Genomic DNA, 26,411 nt, shown 5'->3' with positions numbered 1-26,411 from the left:
TTGTCAAAAAGAAATGAGTTATGCCTATGCCTACATTATCTCCTGTATAGTATGTGTGTGTGTGTGTGTGTGTGTGTGTGTGTGTGTGTGTGTGTGTGTGTGTGTGTGTGTGTGTGTGTGTGTGTGTGTGTGTGTGTGTATGAGGGGTCTTCAAAAAGTTAATGGAAAGATTCGTATTATCTTTTTATCTTATTTTAGCAGCTGGCCAGTACAGGGATCTGCGTATTATCTTTTAACTCCATTTTTTTCCACAAACTTTTTTGAAGCAGAAAAGCAGGCAAAAGACTTGAACAGAAACTTCACAAAAGATGAAATCCAAGGGAACAATGAAATACACAAAAAAATTATTCAACTAGTCATCAGGGGAATGCCAATTAAAATCACGATATGATACCAATACACACCCACCAGAGTGGCTAAAATGAAGAACAAAAACAACCAAGTGTTGGGGAGGATCTGGAGGAGAGGGAGCTCTCACAGTGCTGGTGGAGTGCAGTGGGTTCACGGACTAGGAAAACGCGTTGGCAGTTTCTACTACAGCTGAACATATCCTGTGACCCAGCAAGTTCACTTCAACCAGATGTGAGCTATGTCCACCAAAAGGCAAATTCCTATAAACAGGATGGATAAATAAATTCTGCCATCTTCACAAAAGGAAACTATACAGCAATGAGAACAAAAGATCTACAGCTACATGCAACAACACCATGAATTTTGCAAACAAAACACTGAGCAAAGACAGCAGGCACAAAAGAATTCATATTGTATGATTTAATTTATATAAAGTACAAAAACAGGCAGAACTAATCCATGTTGTTAGAAATCCAGTTAGTAGTTACCCTTAGGGGCATCCTGGAAGAGGCATAAAGGACATCCTGGGAGGCTGGTCTTATTCTTGAGTTCTCGTTACCAGGTGTGTTCAGTTCATGCAATTTAATCAAACTGCTAATTTATGCACTTGTGCATTTTTCTGTTCATCTGTTATACTTCAAAAAGGTTATTTTTGAAAAAGAGTAAGTTAGATCTTTACATATTGACATGGATAAGTTTCCAAGATTTATCACTGAATGGAAAAAGCAAGGTGTAAAACAATATATACTGCTGATATGGAAAACAGTATGGCAATTCCTCAAAAAATTAAAAATGGAATTACCACATGGTCCAGCACTCCACATCTGGGAACATACCCAAAGAACTAAAAGCAGAGTCTCAAAGATATTTTTACACCCATGTTCATAGCAGTGTTATTTACAATAGCCAAAAGGTGGAAGCAACCCAAGTGTCATAAACAGATGAATGTTTACACAAAATGTGGTATATACATACAACAGAAATTAAAAGGAAGGAAATCCTGTCACATGCTACAACATGGATGAACCTTGAGGACATTGTGCTAAGGAAAATAAACCAGTCATTTCCAGCTTTATTCAGGTATGATTTTTAAAAAAAAATTTTTTTTAAAGACGACCGGTAAGGGGATCATAACCTTTGACTTGCTGGTGTCAGCACCACGCTCTCCCAAGTGAGCTAACCAGCCATCTCTACATGGGGATCCAAACCCGTGGCCTTGGTGTTATCAGCACCACACTCTCCAAGTGAGCCACAGGCTGTCCCCTCAGGTATGATTTTTTTTTTAAAAGCCAGTCACAAGAGGACAAATACTGTATGATTCCACTTATATGAGGTACCTAGGGTGGCCAAATTTATAGAGACAGAAAATAGAATGGTGATTGCTAGGGGCTAGGAAAGAGGAAGGAATGGGGGCAGGTGTAGTTGTTTGATGGTCTAGAGTTTCAGTTTTTCTTTTTCTTTCTTTTTTTTTTTTGGCAGTTGCCTGGTATGGGGGTACGAGCAGAGTTTCAGTTTCTCAAGATGAAAATAGTTCTGGAGATTGGTTGCACAATAACGTAAATGTACTTAACACTATTGAGCCATACAGTTAAAAATGGTTAAGATGGTAAATTTTTTACCACAATTAAAAGAATTTTTAAATAAAAATGAAAAAGTAAATACTCAGTGTGCTTCTTGTAAAGAAATTACCAATATATAAAATATGCCATTTCAGTAACAACATCAAACATATATAGTGTTTTCTATGTGCCAAGCACAGTCCTAAATTCATTACATATTTGTATCAATTATCTATTGCTGCATAACAAATTACACAGTTTCTGTAGGTCAAGAATTTGGCAACAGCTTAGCTAGGTAGTTCTGGCCCAGGGTCTGTGGTGAAGTTACAGTTGCAGGCAAGATAGTGGCCAGGGCTATAATCATATGAAGACGTTTTGGGGGGGTTGGAGGTTTTTTTGGCAGCTGGCCAGTACAGGGGCCTTGGTATTATAACACTATGCTCTTACTAACTGAGCTAACCAGCCAGCCCTTTCTTTTCTTTTTTTTCTTTTCTTTTTTTTTTTTTTTTGTCTTTTTCGTGACCGGCACTCAGCCAGTGAGTGCACCGGCCATTCCTATATAGGATCCGAACCCGCCCCGGGAGCGTCGCCACGCTCCCAGCACCGCACGCTCCCAAGTGCGACACGGGCTCGGCCCAGCCCTTTATTTTCTTAAATACTAACCAATATCAACCAGTGGGGAAGAAACTAATTAAATCAGATACCCTGACCAGCCAGCTTCCAAACAAACAAACAAACAAAACAAAAAAACTGAAGAAAAAAGGTTGCCCAAAACCTAGCTGCAAAGAAAAAATATTTTAAAAGGATCGACAGGACTTGATGACTGGTTGCATATGGGAAATGTCCATATTCCTTTTATACTGAGGGATGTGCCTCCAAGAGAGGCAGGATAGCAGAGAGGTTAAGAATATTGATTTAGCGTGGTGCCGATAACACCAATGTCCAAGGTCCGATTCCTGTATCGGCCAGCCATGGGATGTCTATGAGGATTCAGAGAGATAATGCATGTAAAATGACCAGTTTATAGGGGTTGGCATAGAGGAAGCACTCAGTAAATGGTAGCTTTTAAATATATTAGTGAATATTCTATTAAATTGTTCTATTTATGTTATCCTACTGAAATATTGCCCCCTCCCTATAATTTTGAGTTGGTGACTCTAACTTTTGTAGTCCCCATTTTGCTAAAAAGTAAGGAATAAGTTCTCGCAGACTCCTGGTCTGGGCTGGAGGAACAAAAGGACTGAGATTCAGCTGGACTCAGTGGGAAAGGCACTGCTCAGCAATTCAGACCGTATAAGTACCTCCAACTCACTTAACTCTCCGTGCGCCCATTACATGGATGAGATAACTAAGATCTAGAGCTGGGCAGGGTCACAGGACAAATTACTGGAAGAGTCCAGTTTTCGAAAACAGGACTTTCTGCTGATAAAGTGGCCTCAGTTCCTCATTCTTCATCCCTACCCTCAGCCCTCTTGCTCCGAATCAGCACTAACGGCATGGAACTTGGCAGTAACTCTGATAAGGAAGTTGGACTCGTGAGCCTCTGAGAGCTTGGAGAAACTCGGAAAACGGAAAGGAAACCCGCTTCCTAACTACTCAAATCTCTCTGAATGAGGAGGGATTTGTTTTGTTTAGTTTCGCAGTTTTAAGGCCTGGGGGTGCACACAATAACCTGGGGAGAATTCTCGCTTGGTCCTGGCTCAAGTCTGTGATTTGTGGTCCTGGACAGGAGAGGGTTTGGCGGGGAGCGATTCCGACCTCAGAGCATCGAGACGGACTTGCTTATTTTGTAAAGAAGCTATAAGGGGGAAATGGTTGGCAGTCAAACTTCCTCAGCCACACTCAAGATAGGAGCTGGCCAGCCACACCTCAAATGGCGGAGCCCTCGACCGGGGTTGAAGACAGCTATTTCCCCAAAATGGAGAAAGAGTGGAAGAAAAATGTCCATCACAGCTCCGTCCCGTCCTCCACAGACAGCTAGCACCAATCACTGGCGCGCAGGGCGGGGACAGGGCTAGGGGAGGAGCCTGCTGTTGCCCCAGCAACAACCTGGGAGCCCAAGACGAGCGCGGCCGCGGAGGTATCGTGCCTCAGATCTCTCGCTGCTAGGAAGGTCCTGGGAGAGGCGCGAGTCAGACCTGGTGGGCGCACGCGGAGAGAAGAACAGGTCAGGCCCATGAACTACAATCCCCGCTGCCGCTTTCGCCTCTTCTAAACCGTTAGGAGCGCCGAGGTAGGAATAACGCATGCGCCGGACTTAGGGGCGGGGCTTAGGCGCCTTGAACTCAAAACGCATGCGCATCATGGAGCTTGGCGGCCGAGGGGGCGCCTGAGGTGGGGCTTTTGCTCTTGTGGGCGGGGCCAAAGGCCCCTGGGGCGGGGCTTTTCAACGGACTTAGCCCAGCGGGAGGACGTTATTTTAGGTAGGGCGGAGTTAGATGCCTGCCCCCTAAGCCCAAGGTCGTCCACACCACCACCATTTTTCCCAGGCTCTCCTGGGGAGGCAGGATGGTGAACCTCAGTTTACCCATCCGACAGATGGAAATAATATTACGCTTACCTCACAGGACTGTGATTATGTTTTCCCCTCCCAGGATCATGGCTGAGGTGCACGTGATCGGGCAGATCATGGGGGCCACCGGTTTCTCGGAGAGTAGCCTCTTCTGCAAGTGGGGCATCCACACAGGTATTCCTCCAGGCTTAGTTCATTTCTCCACCAACAGCCCCAGCCTCGATGCTCCACGCTCCTTCCTTGACCCCCTGAGTCCTTGACCCTCGTCTTATATGGGCTCTCAGGACTCCTGGCCCAGACCATACTATACTCCGTCCACATGAGTTTCAGGCTTCCTTCTTTTCCCTTCCCATCCCATCCCTGGCGCTCTGGCTCCCACTTTCTGAATACACAGCCCCTAAGGATATGGGCTAGATCCCATACACACACCTCCAGTCCTCAAAACACTAGACAGCCTGTTTAGATTCCACTCACGGTCTTAGGAGTGCCCTAGGACCCTCCCTCATCTTAATAATTCTTTGGTTAGCAGGCTTCATTTATTGAGTTCTTACTGTAAAGTTGAAGTCTCCATTCCAGATTTAGAGGAGAGGCCACCCTCTGGTATTCATAATTCTCTGAGAAAGTAGGAAGCCCATTCTAACAGTCGTCCAAGTCCATCCACACAGACTCAGGAGGAACCTTGAAGACCCCACTTCTCCCCATCTGAAGCCCTATAGCACAATAGTATAGTGTGATGGTTAGGGCCATAGGCTGCTAGATTTGGGTTCAAATACTAACTCCCTTACCTTTTTTTTTTTTTTTCTTTTTTTCTTTTTGGTGGCTGGCTGGTACAGGGATCTAACCTTGACCTTGGTTACAAAGCTGTGCTCTAACCAACTGACCTAACCAGCCAGCCCCCTCCCCCACCTATTAATTGGGGGTCTTTAGACCTGATCTCTCTGAGCCTCAGTTTCCTTGTCAGAAAATGAAGCTCATAACAGCTAAGAGGCAACACAGTGTTGAGATTAAGAACGCAGACTGGGTTCAAAACCAGTTGTGGCTTATTAATTACGTGACTTGGTGCCCTTCTCTTTGCTTCAATTTCCCTGCCTGTACAATTGGAATAATAACAGTACTTACCTCCTGGGGTACTTGTGAGGACTAAATGCATATCGACAGCACTTGGAATAGGGCCTGGACTAGTACATGTTCAATAAGTGTTTGCCTAGCTTGTGTCAGACTTTGATGGGGTCTCATTTGTAAAGTCCTGGCTGTGTTGTTGCCTGGCACAAATAATTGCCCAAGAAACAGATGTGGCTGCTGCCATTATCATCCCTTCAGGCCTGGGTCCTTTTTGATTTCACTGGTAGGTAGGGTGGTAGTTGAGGTTTCCTGGGAAATTGGATCCTTAAGTTGAGTGGATAAGAGACAGGCTCTGGAGTGGGAGTTGATTTCCAACCTGGATCCCACCACTCATCTGATCTGTGACCCTGGCAGAAGCTGTCTACTCTGGGAGCTTTGGTTTCTTCATTTGTTCTTCATAAAGCCATTAGGAAATCTGGTATATAAAGAGCCTGACTCAGGGCTTGGTGCTTCCCTCACCCAGTCCAGAGGGAATAATGACTAACATTATTGTAGGGAGTTGTTGGGGGTATTAATTCAGCAGAGAGCTCAAAGGCAGTTGGATAAAAGGTGTGGGCTCTACAGTTACACAGAGCTGAGTTTGAATCCAGTTCCACTATGGGATCTTGATCTGCTGTGATCTCTCCTGTATCTCCAGCTTGAAGAATAGTGCTTGGCACACAGTAGGCGCACAATAAATGTTCACGGAATTAATGACCAAGTGACTGTCCTTCTCAGAGCCTGTTTCCTTACCTGTAAAATGAGGATTATACTAGCGCCTACCTCCTAGGATCACTTATTTGTCCAACAAACATTTATTGAGCACCTTCTGTGTACTAAGACCTGGGTTTGAGGTCTTGGGGATCCAGCAGTGTAAAAGGTCCCTTCTTTTCCGGGGCCCACAATAGGGGAGACAGAAAATAAAGGAGCAGATAAACAAGCACAAGCTGGCTGGTTTGCTCACCTGGTTTAGAGTATGGTGCTGATAACACCAAGGCCCAGGGTTCAATCACTGTACGGGCCAGCAAAAAAATAAAAGAAAGGAAGAAGCACAATGATTAAAGACAGTGGTAAGTGCTAGGAAGAAAAGAAATGGGATGACGTGATGGGGGCTAGTTTTTAGATAGGAGAGTCAGGGAGAGCCCCTCTGTGAAGTGACACTTGAGCTGAGCCCTGAAGGCTGAAAAAAAGCCAAGAATGGGGACATCCAAGAGCAGAGCTCTCTAGGCAGAGGGAACAGCCAGTCCAAAGGCCCTGAGGTGGGGGAACAGAAATGGGACCAGTGAGGCTAAAGGGTAGTCAGGGAAGGGAAGAGAGATGGATGGGGATGAGTTCAGGGAAGGGAGGCCGTGGTGGACAGTCTGTAAACTGGAGGGTTGGGTGGGGATTAAGAGCCCTAGAGAGCAGATTAGATGAATGCATTGCCTAAAGCGCTTAGCATAGCATCTGGCATTTAGTAAGCACGCAGCACATTTTCCCTATTATCATCATCCCTTGGTAGGATCGCTATTATTATGTGTTTTTCTTTCTGGATGTGCTCCTGGAGGGTATACCCTTGCACTAGGCCTCTAAATGAGGGGTGAGAATAGCAATAAAATGATATTGGGGCTGGCTAGTTAGCTCAGTTGGTTAGAGCATGGTGTTGTCACACCAAGATCAAGGATTCAGATCCCCACATTGGCCAGATGCCAAAAAAAAAAAATAGATAGTGGATACTTACCAGGCCCTCACTGTGCCCCAGGCAGTGTTCCAAGTGCTTTGTGTGTATTAACTCATTTAATCTTCTTACAAAACTATGAGGAATGCATTATTATTTACCCATTTTACAGATGGGGAGACCAAGGCAGAGAAAGGTAACTTGCCCAAGGTAGGGCCAAGATTTGAACCCAGATATTTGACTCCAGAGTCCACACTTTGTAACCTCTACCTCCAAATGCCAGGGAGAAAGAGTTCTATAGCCATAGCAGCATCCCCTTCCTGATGACTGCCTCTCACCACTTTGTACCCCATCTGTGTCCTGGTTCTCACTGCAGGGGCGGCATGGAAGCTCCTGTCGGGTGTGCGGGAGGGCCAAACACAGGTGGATACCCCCCAGGTTGGGGATATGGCCTATTGGTCCCACCCCATTGACCTGCACTTCGCCACCAAAGGCCTCCAAGGTGGGTACCAGGCCTGGGCCCTGGTCCAAGCTGAGGGGCGGGGGGCCAGTAGCACCTGAAGCTGCTGAGGCTGGGAACACCAAGTCCTGTCCCTGCTCCATGTACCTTATGGGTCCCTTTCCCAGCCAAGCCTGGCCCTGGAAAGGCTGAGGCCTTCCCAGGCCTACTCTACAGGAGATCCCTAGTGTGTGGGAGTGGAGCAGAGGCCAGGGATGGTAGGGGAGAAGGGACGATGGGTGGAAGGGGAGGTGACCTTGGTAAAGAGACAATCCAAGAAATAAAATTTTAAAAAAAGAGAGACAGACAAATCAAGAGAGGCTCCAATAAGGAGGAAACTGGGAGGGGGTTTATGAGAGAGCGAGGCAAGGACTGGTTGCTGTTCTTCAGGAAGGGCTCCTCAGCTTTAAAGCAGAAGTGCTGCTCACAGGGGAAATGAGTATTCGGGGGAGGTGGAATATCAGATAACATTTTTTGGTAGAAAATGTGTGTTACTGAAGGAGAGTAGATTCTGGGAAATAGCCTAGGTAAATGTGCCGTATATTCAGTAATATAAATAATACTGAGTGCCTGCCCTGTACCCAGCCTGTGTTGGATGATGCCAGGGAGATGTCTGTGATCAAGACAGCCGCTGGCCCTGTGCTCACAGGTCTCACCATCCCATGGGGGAGACAGACCTGTCTCCAGACAGTGGCAGCCGAGAGTGGGCAGGGCTCAGATGGAGGATTGCAGGAGGCTGTGGGAGCCCAGAAGTGGTGGCTGACCCTGTCAGGGAGGTCAGAGAGGGCTTTTTGGAGGAGGGGGCATTTGAACTTTGCTGTGAGTGGCCAGTAGGAGCTAATAAGGTAGAAGGATGGAAGAGGATTCTCAGCAGAGAGAGCTGCATGTGAAAGGGAGAGTGAACCTGGGGTATTTGGAAGACAGAGGGAGAGTGGGAGGACAGCAGGGGCTGAGGTGTCAGGGGACAGGCCATGTAAGGCTTTGAATGCCAGGCCAAGGAGCTGAGGCCATCTCCTGAATTCATTTGGGGAGCCAGAGCAGACAGTGGACAAGACAGATTTCACTTTTAAAAGATCCTTCTGGAGCTGACTGGTTAGCTCAGTTGGTTACAGCATAGCCTTAAAACACCAAGGTCGGGCCGAGCCTGTGGCGCACTTGGTAGAGTGCTGCGCTGGGAGCGTGGCGACGCTCCCGCCGCGGGTTCGGATCCCATATAGGAATGGCCAGTGCGCTCACTGGCTGAGTGCTGGTCACGAAAAAGACAAAAAAAAAAAAAAAAACACCAAGGTCAAGGGCTGGCCCGTGGCTCACTTGGGAGAGCGTGGTGCTGACAACACCAAGTCAAGGGTTAAGATCCCCTTACCCGTCATCTTTTAAAAAAAACAAACAAAAAAACCCACCAAGGTCATGGGTTTGGATCCCCTGTACCAGCCAGCCACCAATATAAATAAATAAATAAACAAACAAACAAACAAACAAACAAACAAACAAATAAATAAATAAATAAATAAAATAAAGGACTGGTGGGTCCGAGTGCAGTGGTGTTTACAACTAATTGATCACAACCAGTTAACAGATTTCTTTGTTCCTTCTCCACTCTCACTGCTTCACTTGACTGGAAAAAAAAAAAAAAAAGTACTTCTGGCTGCTGGGTGTGTGATGGATTAGACAGTGAGGCAGGCAGCTCTGTCGTTTTGGCTCTTCAGGCCCCCAGTCCCCCAATGTCAGCATCATTCTTGCTTTCTCTTTTCTCAACCCCCCCATTCTGTCCATCAAGAAATCCTGCTGGCTCTACCTTTGAAATGCATCCTAAATCCCTTTCTTGCCCAGCACCCTAATCTGTCCGGCTTCATCTCTCACCTGGACGATTACAGTAGCCTCTTCACTGGTGTCCCCTATTCCCAACGCCCATAATTTGCACCCCACACACAGCCAGTGGGACCCTGTGAACACCTAAGTCAGGTCACATTTCTCCTCTGCTTAGAACTCTCTGGTGGTCCCCGTCTCATTCAGGGTAAAAGCCAAAGTCTTGCAATGCATTAGGAGGCTCTGCATGATCTGGTTGTCACCTCCTCCCCTTCTCTCCTTCTCTCACTCTGCTCTAGCCACGCTGGCTCCACCAGGCACACTCCCAGCTTGGGTCCTTTGCACTAGCTGTTCCCTCTGGCTGGGAGCACTCTTCCCCTAGATGTCCACATGACCCGTTCCCTTTCCACCTATTAGCATTTGCTCAAATGTCAACTTCTTAGTGAAGCTTCCTTGGTCATCTCCTTTCTGAAACTATCCCTACCCCCACCCTACCTAGCTTTATTTTTCTCCAGAGCAGTTATCACCATCTGACATAACCTATAATTTGCTTACTATGTTCGTTGTCTAGGATGTCAGCTTCACAAGGGCAGGAATTTTTATCTGCTGTGTTCACTGCTGTGTCTCCAGCTCCTAGAACAGGGCCTCCCACAGAGGATGGGATCAGAAAGGAGGATGAGATGGGGCTGGATCACTAAGGGCTTTGACTACCAGGCTGAGATGAACTGTATTGAGGACACTGGCAAACATATGGAAGGGGAAAAAGATGCTTCCGGCTGCCAGGTGGAAGGTGGATGGAGGGGACAAGAAAGAAGGCCCTAAGCCCAGAGAGGAGGACAGGGTGGGTCATAGGGAGGGAAGGCAGGAGGCATCCCTGACAAGGCCCAAGACGCTGACCTGGGGACTGGAGGAGCAGTGGGCTGCCCTGACATGGGGATGTGGAGGAGGAGGCCACGGAGAGGGAAGTCAGCAGAGGCTGGATCTGAAGGGTTTTGAATGTTGAGGAGGTTGGACTTTATACTGATGGCACTGGGGAGCCATGGAAGGCTTTTGAGCAGGGGAGTAATATGGATTTAGAAAAATCCCTTTGGTTGTTGTATGGGGGTGCATCAAGGAGTAGGAGCCCAGAGAGGAGGCTGGGGCAGAAACCCAGGAGCAGAAACTGGGTGGAAAGTACCAGATCTGGAATCTCCAGTAGGTATCAAAGAGGTGGGGATCCAGGAGCAGGAAGCTGGGCCCCGCCCATCCCTCCTTTCATCTCTCCCTCCTGTCCTGCAGGCTGGCCTCGGCTCCATCTCCAGGTGTGGTCTCAGGACAGCTTTGGCCGATGCCAGCTCGCAGGCTACGGTTTTTGCCATGTGCCCAGCAGCCCGGGCACTCACCAGCTGGACTGTCCCACATGGCGGCCCCTAGGCAGCTGGCGGGAGCAGTTGGCACGGGCCTTCGTAGGTGGTGGGCCACAGCTGCTGCATGGGGACACTATCTACAGTGGGGCAGACCGCTATCGCCTGCACACAGCCGCTGGTGGCACTGTGCACCTTGAACTCGGCCTGCTGCTACGCCACTTCGATCGCTATGGCGTTGAGTGCTGAGGGACTCTGCCTCCAAAAGCTCCTATCCATACCCCTGGAAACCCATTGTGGGGCAGGATGGCACAGTGGTAGAGAGCATGGGCTCTGGAGATTGTCAGACCCAACCCCAGCCAAAGCATGGTCTGTCCTTGCTAGGACCTCATTAACTGCTCCTCTGGGCTCAGTTTCCCTGTCTGTAAAATGGGGGCAGTGTATGTGCAGGGTCACAGGGAATTGGGTGAGAAGAGGATGCTTAGGACATGGGAGGTATTCAATAAAGGAGAGCAATTCTTACAGGTATTGGTGCCTTCATCTGTCAGTTGTCCTATTGCCCTGTTCTCCCACCGACATCCTTTCTCCTCAGGCCCCCATCTTCTGCAGACCCTCTTGCCCTATCATCTGCCCCAGCTTCACACTCTCTTCCCATTCTGGGTCCCCATCCTCTAAGTCCTCCCTACCAGGTCCTCATTCTCTTGGTGACCCCACACAGCCCCCAAAACCATGGCTCATCTCGGTCACCCGCTTTTGTAGCGCTCGGCCGCCAGGAGGCAGCACCCTGTTTGTGGGGTGGAGCCGGGGTGCCCGCCCCCTTCCCCGCGGCTGAAGGGACCCCCCTCGGAGCCTGCCCACGCGAGATGAGAAAGGTAGCCCGGCCCCCCCATGCCCTCCCCCTGGGGGCCGCTCCCGCCCGGCGCGCTTCCTGGGTGGGGCCTGGGTGGCTTCAAAACCCCCCGCCGTCCCAGCCGGTCCCCGCCGCCGCCGCCCTTCGCGCCCCGGGCCGTCCCCCTCCCTCCTCCCTCCGCGGATCCGCCAGACAGCAAGGCCACCGGCAGGGGGCAGGGGGGACGCCCCCTCCGGGGCACCCCCCCGGCTCGGAGCCGCCCGCAGGGCCGGCTTCGGCCCGGAGCGGAGGAAGTAGCCGCCGAGGAGCAGCCGGAGGCCCCAGAGACTGAGACAAGCCGCCGCCGCCCCCGCCGCCGCCGCCACTGCGGGAGGAGGGGGAGGAGGAGCGGGAGGAGGGACGAGCTGGTTGGGAGAAGAGGAAAAAAGTTTTGAGACTTTTCCGCTGCCGCTGGGAGCCGCAGGCGCGGGGACCGCTTGACGCGTCGTCGCCCCGCGAGGAGGCAGGACGTGGGGACCCCGGACCAGCCCCCATCACCGCCTCGGACGCTTGTTTCTTCCCTGCCCCCTACACGGCGTCCCTCAAGCGCCCCCATTCCGGACCAGTCCTCAGGAGCCCCAAACCCGGCTTCCCGCGAAGAGAGGGCGCACGCCCCTGCACGCCGCTCTTCCCCCTCAGCCTGTCTCCTGAGTCCCCGCGCATCCTAGGACCCTTTCTCCTCCGGGAAACGGATCTCTCTCAGACCTGCCACCGCTCCCCTATTCAAGACCACCCACCTTCTGGTACCAGATCTCGCCCATCTCGGTTTTTTTTGTTGGGCTACTGAAACACCTCGGGTCAGAGCCTTTCCTCTGCCTTTGCTCCTTTCTCCCTGAAGGCCTCAACTTTCCCCCAGACCCTCTTACCTTTCCCCGGGAGACCCCCAGCCCCTGCAGGGGCGGGGCCTCCCCATCCCATCCCAGCCCTGTTCGTGCTCTCGGCAGTGCCGGGGGGCGCCGCCTCCCCCATGCCGCCCTCCGGGCTGCGGCTCCTGCCGCTGCTGCTACCGCTGCTGCTACCGCTGCTGTGGCTACTAGTGCTGACGCCTGGACAGCCAGTCGCGGGACTGTCCACCTGCAAGACCATCGACATGGAACTGGTGAAGCGGAAGCGCATCGAGGCCATCCGCGGCCAGATCCTGTCCAAGCTACGGCTCGCCAGCCCCCCGAGCCAGGGGGAGGTGCCGCCCGGCCCGCTGCCCGAGGCGGTGCTCGCCCTGTACAACAGCACCCGCGACCGGGTGGCCAGGGAGAGCGCCGAGCCAGAGCCTGAGCCTGAGCCAGACTACTACGCCAAGGAGGTCACCCGCGTGCTAATGGTGGAAACCAAAAACCGTGAGCTCGGAGGGTCAGGGGAGTTGGGAAGTCGGGAGGGGGAAGCCCAGGGGGCGCCGTAGTGCAGGGGTCATGGGGACGAAATTACTGGCAGAGGAAACTGGCTGGAGGAAGAGAAGCCCCAGGGGCGCCGGTAACGTGGGAGGGGGTCTTAAAAAGGACGGCGCTGAGCTCCCTACCCCCCAGGTATCTGATCTCGGGGAGGAGGAGATAGTGAGCCAAGTGGACCGCTTCAAGAGGGTGAGGAACTTGTGGGATTGTGGGGGAGTCCCCTAGAGGAAGAGGAGCAACTGGAGTGGGGTGGGAGTGGAAAAGGCTCCCCCCTCCAGAGCGCATTTGATGCGGGAGGAGGGGAGAGTGCTGCAGAGAAGGGAGCCCGGTTTTGCTAACACCCCAGCATTTGGGAAAGCAGAGGCAGTGGGGAAAGTTCAGCGGTCGTGAGGCGGAAAGATACAAGAAGGACGGAAAAGCTAGGTGAAGTGATCCCCGGGGATGCCAGGAAAGCGGAAAGTGGACCCACTTGCAGAGAGTGAGGAACACGTGGGATTGGGGTGGAGGGGTCGCAGAGAGAGACGGCGGGGATGTGATAAATACGGGTAGGAAGGGACGCAAGGTCATTGGGAGGAGGCTAGCGGGAGAGAAGTAGAGACGCCAGGGGGATGCCAGGGATGCGCGGGGACGTGTTGGTGGGTGTTTTCCATAGGGAGGTGAGACATACAGAGGGGGGAGCCCAGAGGGCCAAGTGAGCCCCCAGGAAACCTAGAATACTGGCTCCTGGGAAATAATTTACAGAGAAGGGAGACCAGCGTGGGAAAGCTGGACCCGGGATGGGGACGGAGAAGAGATACCCAGCGCACTCATGCTGTGAGCGGGGAGCCCCCACTCACCGCGAGATGGAAGGGAGGGGGCTAAGTGAGGAGTCGAGGCCTACGGGCAGGGATAGGTGGGGCGACTCTACAGCACCGGGGTGAGAAAACCGAGCTGATAAGGGTGAGAAAGCCCCACGTGGGCGCCACGCGCGGGGGGAGGAGCCTGCGCTTCCAGAAGGGGAAAGGAGGACCCCGCAGAACTAAACGCCGGCAGCCTGGACCCCAAAGTCCCAGTTCCTCTCGGGGAGGCTGGGGAAACCCCAGCGTCCGGCCGCCTCGCCCTCCTCCCTTCCCTTTCCTTCCCGTGCCCGGGGGGCGGGGATCGCGCGGAGCCTGGAGCGAGACGGGGCAGGTCCGGTGCCCGCCCTCGCGGCTGCTTCGCCTCCCGCCCTCCTCACCCCGGTTAAGGGCGGGGCTACCGCTGAGTCCGCCCCGTCGGTGCCCACGCGGGGACCCAGGCGTCCCGCGTGGCCGGAGCCTTGGGGGCGGTCCCCTGGATTTCACTTTCTCTAATGTGGTGGACTCGCGGGTCCGTGGCCCATTCCTGCGCCAGTCTGCGGCTCCGGGCAAATGACGCCCCGTGTCCTCCCACATCTCGGCCTCTTTCTTTTCCGTCGCTTCACCTTCGTTGTAGAGGTTACTTTAACACTAACAGCTCCAATCCTTTCCTCTCCATTGCCCTCCAAATGCATGTCTCTCTCCTTGCACGTGCCTCCCGTCTCTCCCGCATCCTCCACCTCTGCCCTCTGCTGTGTCTCTCTCGCGCGCTCTTTCTCTCTCTCTCTCACTTTCTCTCTCTCTCTCTCTCTCTCTCGCTCGTTTTCTCCTCCGCACCCCGCCTCCCCATGTTTCTCCATCTCTCTCTCTCTCTGTGCAGCATCCACCAATCCTTCCTGTCCCTTCTTTTACTCCCTCCTTTTACTCTTCCTCCCTGTCTATCACCCCCAGCCAAGGCTCTGCCCTTCCCTTGGGGTTTGAGAAATAACTACTGGGCTAAGAATAGGGCTTATGGGGTGGGGAGGGAGGGCTGGTTGGGAGGGAGAAAGGCCAGTGGGCCCCAGGAAGGGTCTTCCTCCGTCCTTTCTTATCATATACGCTCTCCACCATTTTGGAACCCCCACTGTAGGAGGCCCAAAGTTGATCCAGACGTTCATGGCCTGCCCCTTCACCCCCAGCCCCGAACTTTTCTTAGACTAGAAAACGGCTCTTCTTAATTTTCTTTTTCCCCCTATAGCTATTCCTACCTAGAACGAACTTCACTTTCTCTAACCAGCTGGGAGCGGGAGTTAAGGGGAGGAAGCAACTAATAATAATAAAAATAATAATAGTGTCACACCAGCAGGGAGGCAGCAAAGCTTAGGGGTTAAGAGTACAGAACCTGGAACCAGATACCAGAGTTTGAATCCTATTATACAGTTTCCTAGCCATGTGACCTTGGGGCAAATTACTTAATCTATTTGTGCCTCAGTTTCTCCATCTATTAAGTGGATATAATAATGGTATTGTCCTCATGGGGTTGTTGTGAGGTTTAAATGTTTTCATCTTTGTAAAGACGCTTTGAATAGCACTAGGCAAATGGCACTGTTTAACATACAGTTTACTGAGTGACCAGTGTATGCCGACTGTGTGCCACATACGTCACCTGCATCATCTCACTATCATCCTGGAACTGGTTCTCCTCTTACCGATGAAGATCTGGCTCAGAGAGAGGAATTCACTTGCCCAAGGTTACATAGTGCATCCATTAGGAGAGCCTGGTTGGAAGGCAGGGAGCTTTATGTTATTGTTGTTTTTCAAAGAATAACAAGAAAGTAAGTTTCAAAGAGGGTGTGTGAACTGCCCAAGGTTACACAGCTGACAGGCAGTAGAGGTACTATCTGATCCCAAAACCTGTGCCTTTGACCCTTACTTTGCAATTTAATTTGCATTTGAGGCTCCAAGCCCTGGGGAGGCCTTAGCGAGCCTTTGGTACCAGTCATATACTGGGTGGACACTTGGTGGATGATGCTTCCTGGGAGAGAAGGGTGGTTAGGAACTTTACAGAGGAGGAAGGAGAGCCAGTGGGGAGAAGCCACTCCCCCCAGGGTTACATAGCTAAAAAGTATCAGGGTCAGACTCCAACCCAGAGCTGTCAGCTCCAGAGCCTTAGATTTGGGGTTTACCAGCTACCCCCACTTCTGCCAACCTCCTGACATCCTGTCTCTCTGTTCCTCCCGCCTAGCAATCTATAACAAAATTGAGCACAGCCCACACAGCATACATATGTTGTTCAACACATCAGAGCTCCGAGAAGCAGTGCCTGAACCCGTGTTGCTCTCCCGGGCCGAGCTGCGCCTGCTGAGGCTCAAGTTAAAAGTGGAGCAGCACGTGGAACTGTACCAGGTGAGGACATGAGCCAAAGGGGTGGGGACACCAGCCACAGAGGGCTAAGCTGTGGCCAGATGGGATGATTGCAAGGCTGCTGGTTGCACAGTCCACACATAGACAGTCCCTGAGGGACGAAGAAGCATAGACCATATCCTAGGGCCCTAGGGCTCTTTTAAATGTTCAGACTCTTTGCATCCTGGGATGTTAAATACTTAAAAGGCTGGAAGCTTAGGAGTTGGACTCTTTAAGAACACAGGACTATTGAAAGTTGGAATCTCTGGAAAAGTTGGAGGCTTTAGAAACTCTGTGTCCAATATGGTAGCCACTAGTTGCATTTAAGTTGATTAAAATTTAAATTGATCAAAATTAGGGCCAGCCCCATGGCTCACTTGGAGAGTGCGGCGCTGGTAACGCTGAGGCCGCGGGTTCAGATCCTATATACGGATGGCCAGTGTGCTCATTAGCAGACCACACCATGCCGAGGGTTGCGATCCCCTTACCAGTCAAAATAAATAAATAGATCAAAATTAAATATTTCAAGTGCACTGTAGTCACATGGTTAGCAGCTGCAAGATGACCGGTAAGGGGATCTTAACCCTTGACTTGGTGTTGTCAGCACCTTATGGGATCCGAACCCGTGGCCTTGGTGTTATCAGCACCACACTCTCCCGAGTGAGCCACAGGCCGGCCCCAGCAGCTGCTATTTTGGATGTTACAGATAAAGAACATTTCCAGAAAGTTTTTTTTAGACAGCACTGCTCTAGAAGATATGAAATCTCCAGTATTGGGACCTTCGGAAGGGCTGGAGTCTCTAGAAGCTTATGTGACCTAGAATACATGTCATATGGAATGTTGGATGGTAGATGTTTGACTCTCACAATAAGAGAATGTTGTCTAATGTTGGCTTCTCGGAGTCTAGAGAATTCAGCTTTGTGCTGTAGCCTCTGGAGTATTATATCCAGCCCTTGGAGTCATTCCACATGCATGTCACACGTCTATAACATCTAGGTGTGTGGCATGTCAGACTCTTGGATTTGTAGAACAGTAGTCTCCTAGAACTTCTCAGGCTCATTAAATGTGTAGTTCTTGGGATGCTGTGGAACATGGGAATTGTAAAATGACTCCTAACATAAGTCCTTAGAAAGTTATAGACTCTCAGAATTCGGGGTGTCAAATTTGCTGAACCATATACTTAGCAAACCCCAGAATGTTAATGCAGAGTCTCTTAGCATTGTGGGCTGTCCGAGCTGAAAGTGGCCCAGCATTTCACCAGTGAAGAAACTGAGGCCTAGGGAGGGAAAGAAAATGCTCACAACCCCTCAGAGAGTCAGGGGCAAAGGTTGAACTACCCCAAGGTGCCTTGACCCCCGCTTGGGGCTCTTTCTCCAAGTGTCCTCTTAGAGGCACTTGGATCCTACAGGGCCCCACAGTGTGTCTGTCTGGGTGGGTAGTGTCTGGGAACTGTCTGGAAGCCTGTTTGGGGGAGCAGATGGAGTGAGGGGTATAGTCTGTGTATGTGGGGGGCGTGGCAGCATCTACCCACTGTCTCTTCCCTCATTCATTGTCTAGCAATACAGCAACAATTCCTGGCGCTACCTCAGCAACCGGCTACTGACCCCCAGCGACACGCCAGAGTGGTTGTCCTTTGACGTCACTGGAGTTGTGCGGCAGTGGCTGAGCCATGGAGGTGAAGATCGCTTGTCTGCCCCTCCCCTGTTTCTCAGTGGGTTGACCCCATTGGGGTCACCTTGCATAGCACCCCCCCACCCCCTGTTGGTACCAAAGAGCCGAGACCTGGCCCTCCTTCCTGACACTAAAACCTGAGTGATTAACTGATGAATCCATTAATGGTTAAACCAATGCCCTAGCACCTGCTCTCTGCCATGCTCTGTGCTAGGTGATGCTGGAGACACAGCAGTGACCAAAACAGCTCCATCCTGTCCTCACAGAGCTCATGGCCCATGGAGGGGGGTGGGGGGAGACAGATCTGTAACCAGGCAATGATGACCCAAAGTGGGTAGGACTGGGATGGGGAGCCCAAAGGAGGTGCCTGACACAGGCTGGAATCAGGGAGGGCTTCATGGAGGAAGGGACATCTGAGCTGATGTCTGAGAGATGAGTAGAACCAATCAGGAAAAGGAGAGGCAAAGTATTCTGGGCAAAGGGAACAGCCTTTGCAAAGGCCCCGAATTTGAACTGTCCAGGTAGGGATTATATCTGTCCTGTTCCAGGCTGAATCCACGGGGCCCATGTCTCCCTTCCTTATCTCCCTGTCACTCATGCCTTCATTCCATAAATGCCAACAGGTTCTTGCTCTGTGCCTGGCCCTGTGCTGGGTGGTGTGGGGAGCACAGTGGTAACCAAGACAGGTCTGGGTCCTGTCTTCACAGTGTCCACAGTCATTTCTGGACACTTGGGAGGTCTTGGTAAAGATCTACCAGGCAGTAACAATCTGCAATGATTAAGGTCGGGATGGGGGAGGCACAGGCAGAGGGGTCAGGGCCGGGATGGGGGGAGGGGTACATGCAGAGGAGTCAGAGCTGGGATACGGGAGGCACAGGCAGAGGGGTCAGGGATGGGATGGAGGAAGCCCTAAATGCTGTGTGGGAAAGCGCTCAGGCTTATATTGGCATCTCAGCTTACTTTTTGCCACCTGTGTGACCTTGGGCAGGTCACTGCCTCTCTGTGCTTCAACTTCCTTGTCTGTAAAATGGGGCATCTGTATGAAGATTAATGTAGACAATGTACATAGGGTGTTCAGAACAGGTTCTTGCACCCAGTACACAGTAGATATTTGTTTTTAAGGCTGAGGTTCATGCCCAGTGGGGAAGAAGAAAAACAAGGATCCCTGCCCCTGCCCCCAAGTGATATAGTTGGGGAGGGGTGTGTGTGCTGGAAGTCCTCTTTGAGGAGGTAACATATGAGCTGAGACCCCAAGGAGGACGAGGAGCCGGCGATGCAAAGGACTGGAGCAAAAGAGTTGCAGAGAAGGGGAGAGCCGGGGAGAGGCCGGAAGGAGCCCCTAGGGTTTGCTCCTTGCTTCCTCTTCTCCTAGGGCTGGTGAGCCACACACTCAGACTGGCTTTCCTCTCCCCACTCCCACAGGGGAAATAGAGGGCTTTCGCCTCAGTGCCCACTGCTCCTGTGACAGCAAAGATAATATACTCCAAGTGGACATCAATGGTGAGGCCCATTTTCCTGTCCCAGCTTCATGCCCAGGAGTGATCCATGTGTGTGCGTGCGTGCGTGTGTGTGTGTGTGTGTGTGTCCCCATCTGACCTCCTCCCCACCAATTAGAGTGTTTGTATGTCCTCCACCCCCGACTCCCAAACCAGGGTTCAGTAATGGCCGCCGGGGTGACCTGGCCACTATTCACGGCATGAACCGGCCCTTCCTGCTTCTCATGGCCACCCCTCTGGAGAGGGCCCAGCACCTGCACAGTTCTCGGCGCCGCCGAGCCCTGGACACCAACTACTGCTTCAGGTGAACTTTGTAGACTTCAGCTGAGGCCTTCCAGGCGGGGGGCTTGACTGCTGTCTGCTGACCAGGCCCTATGGATTGGATACCTGGCTGGTGCTGTGGTTGGGCTGAGTGTCTCCTTTAGCCTGGAGGGCTCAAGGGATGAGGTCCAAGACCTGGAAGGCTGGGATGTGGGACAAGTTGTAATGTTGGGGTCAGGTTGCTTTCTTGCTGGAATGTTGGAATCAGAGAATGTTAGAATATTGAACACTGAGAATTTTAGAATTCAAAGTTGGAAGATCACCATATGGGATTTCCAAATTGTTGGCAGGTTGTGATTCTAGAATGTTGGGATTCTAGAATGCTAGAATTTGGTGTTAATTATTGAATTCAAGAATGTTGGACTTGGGGCTGGCTGGTTAGCTCAGTTGGTTAGAGCATGGTGTTATAACACCAAGGTCAAGGGTTTGGATCCCTGAACTGGCCAGCTGCCAAAAAAAAGAATCTTTGACCCAAAGAAAGCTGAAATGTTGGGATCCTAGAATTTGGGAATTCAGAATTGGAAGATTGCCTGTGCTGTATTTCTACACTATTGGCAGATTGTTGTCTCTGGTGTTGGCAGATTGGCGTCCTTGATTGTTGGGCTCAGAATGGTAGAATCCTGTGTTGAAATATTAGCATATACAAATGTTGGAGTTGGAGAAAGCCAGAATATTGGTATCCTAGAATGTTGGAACTCAGCGCTGGAATGTTAGCATCTTGGAATGCTGGGATCTTAGAAAGTGATAGGTTGGACCTCTTGAGTGGTGGGCTCAGAATTGTGGAATGTTGGAATGTAATGTTGAAATACTTGGATGCAAGAATGCCAAGATCCTCAAGACTTGGAAAGTGTGAATCCTAGAAAGTTGGAAATGCTGTCAGAATGTTAGAATCTTAAGATGCTGGAATATTGCAATCTAAGAAAGTTAAAATGTTTGGGCCGGCCCGTGGCTCACTTGGGAGAGTGTGGTGCTGATAAAACCAAGGCCCCGGGTTCGGATCCCATATAGGGTTGGCCAGGTTAGCTCACTGGCTGAGCGTGGTGCTGACAAAACCAAGTCAAGGGTCAAGATCCGCTTACCGGTCATCTTTTAAAAAAAAAAAAAAAAGAAAGTTAAAATGTTAGATTCCTAGAAAGTTGAAATTCAGAGTTAGAATGTTTCAAATTTAAAGTGGTAATCTGACCTTATCCCTCCCCTACTTAAATTTTTTTGCTGGTGCCTCTGGGCTTTGTTACATGCTGTTCCCTGCTGGAAAGTCAGCCCTGCTCCCAGGCTCCTTCACCACCAGATCTTACCACCCTAAGCCCAGAAACCCTGCGAATGAACAGATTGAGATTTTAATCACCAACAGCCATTACAGAGGGAGACAGTCAGTCACAAAAGCCTCTGTAGGGAGAGACACAACATCGCCTAGGATGTCTTGCCAAAAAAATCAAACCTGAATCTATTCAGGACTGTAGATCCAACTACCAATTTTCCAGAAATACAGGGACAGGGGAACATCTTAAGCAACACTACAGGGATACAGTCAGCAAAATCCAGATTGTGGGAAACCTGACCCAGTTTCTTCAACAAATACAATGTGAAGAGGGAAAACACACACACACACACACACACACACACGCATATATAGATGTATATAGAGATGGTTCTGTAGATTTTTACCACGCTCTAACCAACTGAGCTAACTGGACAGCCCAAGTTCTGTAGATTTTTAAAAGAATCCTAAGAGACACATCACCCAATCACAATGTGTAGACCTTATTTGGATCTTTATTTCTACAAACTTTATTTTAAAAAGACATTTAGAAAATAGTAGGGGAAATGTGAACTCTGACTAGATATTTGATGATATCAAGGAATTATTGTTAATTTTTCACATGGACTTGTGGTTATGTTTTTTGTTTTGTTTTGTTATTTGTGTTTTTGACAGCTGGCCAGTATGGGGATCCAAACCCTTGACCTCGGTGTTTTATAACACCACGCTCTAACCAACTGAGCTAACCAGCCAGCCCTGTGTTTATATTTTAAATAGTCTTAACTTTCTTAGAGATACATACTGAAATATTTATGGATGAAATGATATGGTAGATGGCATATCAAAATAATCCAGTGTCAAAGAGGAAGTTCATAAGGGTAGAGATACAGTGAAATTGGCCATGACTTGATCATTGTTGAAGCTGGGTGATGGGGACATGAAGATTCAGTATAATATAATACTCCGTGCTTTTGTGTGTTTGAAACTTCCCATAATAAAAAGTCGTTCTTAAGTCAGTTCAAGCACCACCTCCGCTGAGAAGTCTCCCTGACTCCTTTTTCCAACATCCAAGGTGGCTGTGAGGCCTTTGGGCCTCTTCTGGGGCCCCAAGTGGATTTCTTTCATTCATTAGGCCCTGTTGGGTCTTGATAGACTAGAAGGAAGAAGCTTTGCAAAGGCAAGGGCCAAGCGTATCACTGGGACCAGAATGCAGAAGGCTCTGGATGTGTACTAAACAAATGAGTTAGTGCATCAGGATCACCTGGAGGGCTTGATCAACAAGGAATGCTGTTCCCCACCCCCATCCACACAGTTTCTGATTCAGTGGGTCAGGGTGAGGCCCGAGGATTTGCATTTCCCACAAGTTCCCAGGTGATGCTGCTGCTCCTGGGCCAGGGACTCCACATGGAGAACCGCTGACTTGGATAATAGGATCACAGACTGCTAAAATCTTACGACCTCAGAGCCCTATCCAGAGTTGGACGACTAGAGATTCAAGATGATTCTAGACAGTGGTTCTTCCCCTTTTATGAGTCCAGGACCCCTCGCCCTCTGAAAAGGCAAAAACCAAGAATCTTTTCCCCAGAAATATGTGCACATATACACATATATGTGCCTAGGGTGGCGTTCACACCCCTCCCCAAGCCTGTCCATGGACTTCCTGATGCCTCCTTGGCCCTTAACAAACCTTATATGATCCAACATCCCCCACCTCTTTGCTTTCTTTTTTTTTTTTTTTTTTTTTTTGGTGGCTGTCCTTTACAGGACCTTGGTGTTATCAGCTCCACACTCTAACCAAGTGAGCTAACTGGCCAGCTAGCCCCCACCCTGCCTCTTTGAACAGATGGGGAAACTGAGGCCCAACCAAATTGGGGAGGGACAGACTGAGTTGTCTGACTTCACAGGGATCTCAATTTCCTGACTCCCTTCTCAGGGTTCTGCGGTTCTTAGAAAGTTCTTGTTTTGCCTGAGAGATGCTGTGTCATCTCATCGCCTCTTCCTCTTCTATTTGAACTGAACTGGCCACACTTGGCAGATGAGGCCACAAACTCCAGGGTCTCACAGAATCTGCTGTGAACCTGGTCCTGCTTCATTCTTCAAATGGGAAGAATAATAAGGCCTGCCTCCCAGTGTTTTGAAAGAAATTGATTTATTCTCTTTTGATTACTTTTTTTTTGGCAGCTGGCCAGTATGGGGACCTGAACCCTTGACCTTGGTGTTATAACACCACGCCCTGACCAACTGAGCTAACCAGCCAGCAGTCTTTTGATTATTTTTTGAATAGGTAAATACATGGACATGAGCCAGTCCTAGCTAGAGAGGATACTTAGACCCTCCAGCTCTGACCCCAACCCCTCAATTTTGTCTTATTTGTGTCTCCTTTCAGATAGTCCCTTCATGACGCACTTATACATATAAATATATTCTTTTTTATTTTGTCCATTGGTAGTCTTGGGTGGGGGGGAGCCTGCATTTTCTTTCTTTTAATTTTTTTGTTCTGATTCTAAAAGTAACACATACCCACTTTTGAGAATTTGGAAAATACAGAAAGATATCACCCATCCTATCACTGCACATAAAAAGTCACAGTCAATATTTTAATATATTTCCTTCTAGTACTTTTATATATAGCAGAATTTGGATCATACTGTACCTATGCCTTTTTATAGTGTTTCTTTCACATGTCATGAACATGAAATATAAAGTGCTCTTGGCTTCCCATGAGTCAACATTTTTAGCCAAGCTCCCTACCCATCTCAGCCATGGCCCGAGGGGCTACCACATGAAAACACCCCAGTTCCTTTCAGACAAGCAGAAGCCTGGGCTCTGGGTTGGGGAAGACTGGCCTTTGGAGCTGAGCGTGAGACAGAGATCATGAGGCCAGAATAGTAGAGTCTTAGACACCACTATTCCCCAACTTGCTTTTTTAAAACATAATATATTAATTGATGTATACATCCAGCATTTGCTGAGTGCCTACTGTTTGCCAGGCACTGGGGATACATTAGAGGACAAAGCAGACAAAAATTCCTGTATTCAGAGGAAGACAATCAATCTAATAAAATAACGGGTGGCAATAATTTCTAAGAAGGAAATAAATCAGAGGAAGAGAACAAAAAGAAGTAGATATTGGCAACCATTTTTTTTTCTACTCTGATTAAAATTGTTTTATGATGGAAAATTTCAAATGTATACAAAAGCAACCAAAATAACGTAATGAATGCCCATGAACTCGTATCCAGCTTCAACAGTTACTGAGATTTTGCCCTACTTCAAATACACACATTTTCATATTTTGTTGCATAACTGCAATGCCGTATTATATAGAATGGAATTAACAGTCACCTGGATTGATATTTTGGATAGGATGGACCAGGAATGTCTCTCTGAGGAGGTGATGTTCATTTGCATAACTATATTTATTAAGCACATACTGCATGCCGGGCACTGTGTTAGGAATTAAGGCTCCCCTAGTGAAGAATATTTGAGCCAAGGTTTAAATGAAGAAGGAACAAGCCAGAATGGGTATCTGTAGGAATAGCAAGCCAGGCAGAGGGAACAGCTAGCGCAAAGGCCCTGTGGTAGAACTGTGTTTGAGTGGCTGGAGTGGAATAAGGGTGAAGAGTTGAGATCGGCCAGATTTGGTAGCACCTTGTGGCTCATGGTGAGGACCTGAGCGAGACAGAGTCATGGTCAGAGCAGAGGAGTGACATCACAATCTATGCATGGGGTGGGCTGGCCTGTGGCTCACTCGGGAGAGTGCGGTGCTGATAACACTAAGGCCACGGGTTCGGATCCCATATAGGAATGGCTGGTTAGCTCACTGGGTGAGCGTGGTGCTGACAACACCAAGTCAAGGGTTAAGATCCCCTTACCAGTCATCTTTTTAAAAACAAAAACAACAACAAAAAAACAATCTATGCATGGGGCCCTGGAGGGCAGGGATTTCTGTTTTGTTTGTACTCTGTCCCCGGTAGATGCCAGCCTAGCACACAGTAGTAGTTCCATAAACATTTGTTGCACAAATAGAACATATCAGTACACTTGGAGCTGCATTATTTTTTTATGTTCCATTGTGTGGCTGTGCCATGATTTATTTAGCCTTCCCAAGTGGATGGTTGTTTGGCTTCTTACAGGCTTGATGAGCATTGCATGAGATAACGTTTATTACAATGTTCCTAGCACAGTGGTTAACTAAAGGAAGTGCTTAGTGTTATCAATAATCATTACATTACTGTTATTATTGTTATTATCACGGGGGTACAAGGAAGACTTGGAGATGGGGCTGGGGAAAAGCCTAGAGTGACACACACAAACACACAGACATGGGGGGAGGAAGGGCATGGCCTGCCCTTGGGGTGGCAGCTCCTCCCTGCTCTTGACCCCGTGTTCCTCCTGCCTGAAGCTCTACGGAGAAGAACTGCTGCGTGCGGCAGCTGTACATAGACTTCCGCAAGGACCTCGGCTGGAAGTGGATCCATGAACCCAAGGGCTACCATGCCAACTTCTGCCTGGGGCCCTGCCCTTACATTTGGAGCCTGGACACGCAGTATAGCAAGGTGTGTCTAGCCCACAGGGGATGGGGGGCAGGATGGGGGGAGCAAGAACTGAGGAGGAGAAGAGAAAAATAAAAGTAAGAGAGATGAGTTGGCGGGATAGAGAGAGAGAGAAATATGGGGGAGGGATGTTTAAAGAGATGGGAAGAGAAGCAGGAAGCCAGACACAGGGTCTGAGCAGAGTTAGAGGGTAGGGGACAGAGGGACATAGAGATATGGAAAGGCCCCCAGAGCTGATGAAATGGGGGGTGGGGGTGGAGGAGAGACACAGAATGAGAGGCAGAAAGACATTGAATGGTACAGAGAGACAGAGGAAGACGGAAGGAGAGGGACAGAAAGACTGAGATACACAAGCCAAGAGTCGAAAATGGAGAGAGGTAGTGGGGGATGGAGAGAGATAGAGAGATGAGGGGAGACGGAGGTGTGAGAGACAGTCAAGGAGAGGCTGGCGGGGTGGGGGGCGTCGGGGGTAGGGTGCGGCCACCCACCCCCTCCGCAAACCTTGACCCCACCTGGTCGCCCCGCCGCCTGCAGGTCCTGGGCCTGTACAACCAGCACAACCCAGGCGCGTCAGCGGCGCCGTGCTGCGTGCCGCAGGCACTGGAGCCGCTGCCCATTGTGTACTACGTGGGTCGCAAGCCCAAGGTGGAGCAGCTGTCCAACATGATCGTGCGCTCCTGCAAGTGCAGCTGAGACCCCGCCCCGCCCCGCCGCGCCCGGCAGGCCCGGCCCCTCCCCGTCCCCCGCCTTGTATTTAAGGACACCCGCGCCCCAAGCTCACCTGGGGACCCATTAAAGATGGAAAAAGGA

The 26,411-nt window shown here is 50.0% G+C and overlaps 2 protein-coding genes across 3 annotated transcripts; both read left to right on the top strand.

Annotated features, from left to right (window-relative positions):
• The first annotated feature begins 3,643 nt into the window (after positions 1 to 3,643).
• Positions 3,644 to 11,346, top strand: B9D2 (B9 domain containing 2). 2 transcript variants are annotated; one of them, XM_063112378.1, is made up of 4 exons: positions 3,644 to 4,077; positions 4,505 to 4,596; positions 7,557 to 7,682; positions 10,764 to 11,346. In XM_063112378.1, exons 2-4 carry the CDS (start codon positions 4,509 to 4,511, stop codon positions 11,075 to 11,077), a joined length of 528 nt encoding a protein of 175 aa, XP_062968448.1. In that variant the 5' UTR covers positions 3,644 to 4,077; positions 4,505 to 4,508; the 3' UTR covers positions 11,078 to 11,346. The 2 variants fall into 2 exon arrangements, with proteins under 2 accessions (XP_062968448.1, XP_062968447.1); XM_063112377.1 differs by having other exon boundaries at positions 3,644 to 4,143.
• A 374-nt stretch (positions 11,347 to 11,720) lies between these two features.
• Positions 11,721 to 26,411, top strand: TGFB1 (transforming growth factor beta 1). The gene is made up of 7 exons (XM_063111083.1): positions 11,721 to 13,051; positions 16,142 to 16,302; positions 17,857 to 17,974; positions 19,393 to 19,470; positions 19,623 to 19,770; positions 25,451 to 25,604; positions 26,136 to 26,411. Exons 1-7 carry the CDS (start codon positions 12,685 to 12,687, stop codon positions 26,292 to 26,294), a joined length of 1,185 nt encoding a protein of 394 aa, XP_062967153.1. The 5' UTR covers positions 11,721 to 12,684; the 3' UTR covers positions 26,295 to 26,411.

Source organism: Cynocephalus volans, chromosome 10 (genome assembly GCF_027409185.1).
Source record: "Cynocephalus volans isolate mCynVol1 chromosome 10, mCynVol1.pri, whole genome shotgun sequence".
Taxonomy (NCBI): domain Eukaryota; kingdom Metazoa; phylum Chordata; class Mammalia; order Dermoptera; family Cynocephalidae; genus Cynocephalus; species Cynocephalus volans.
This window is presented reverse-complemented; position numbering and strand designations above follow the sequence as displayed.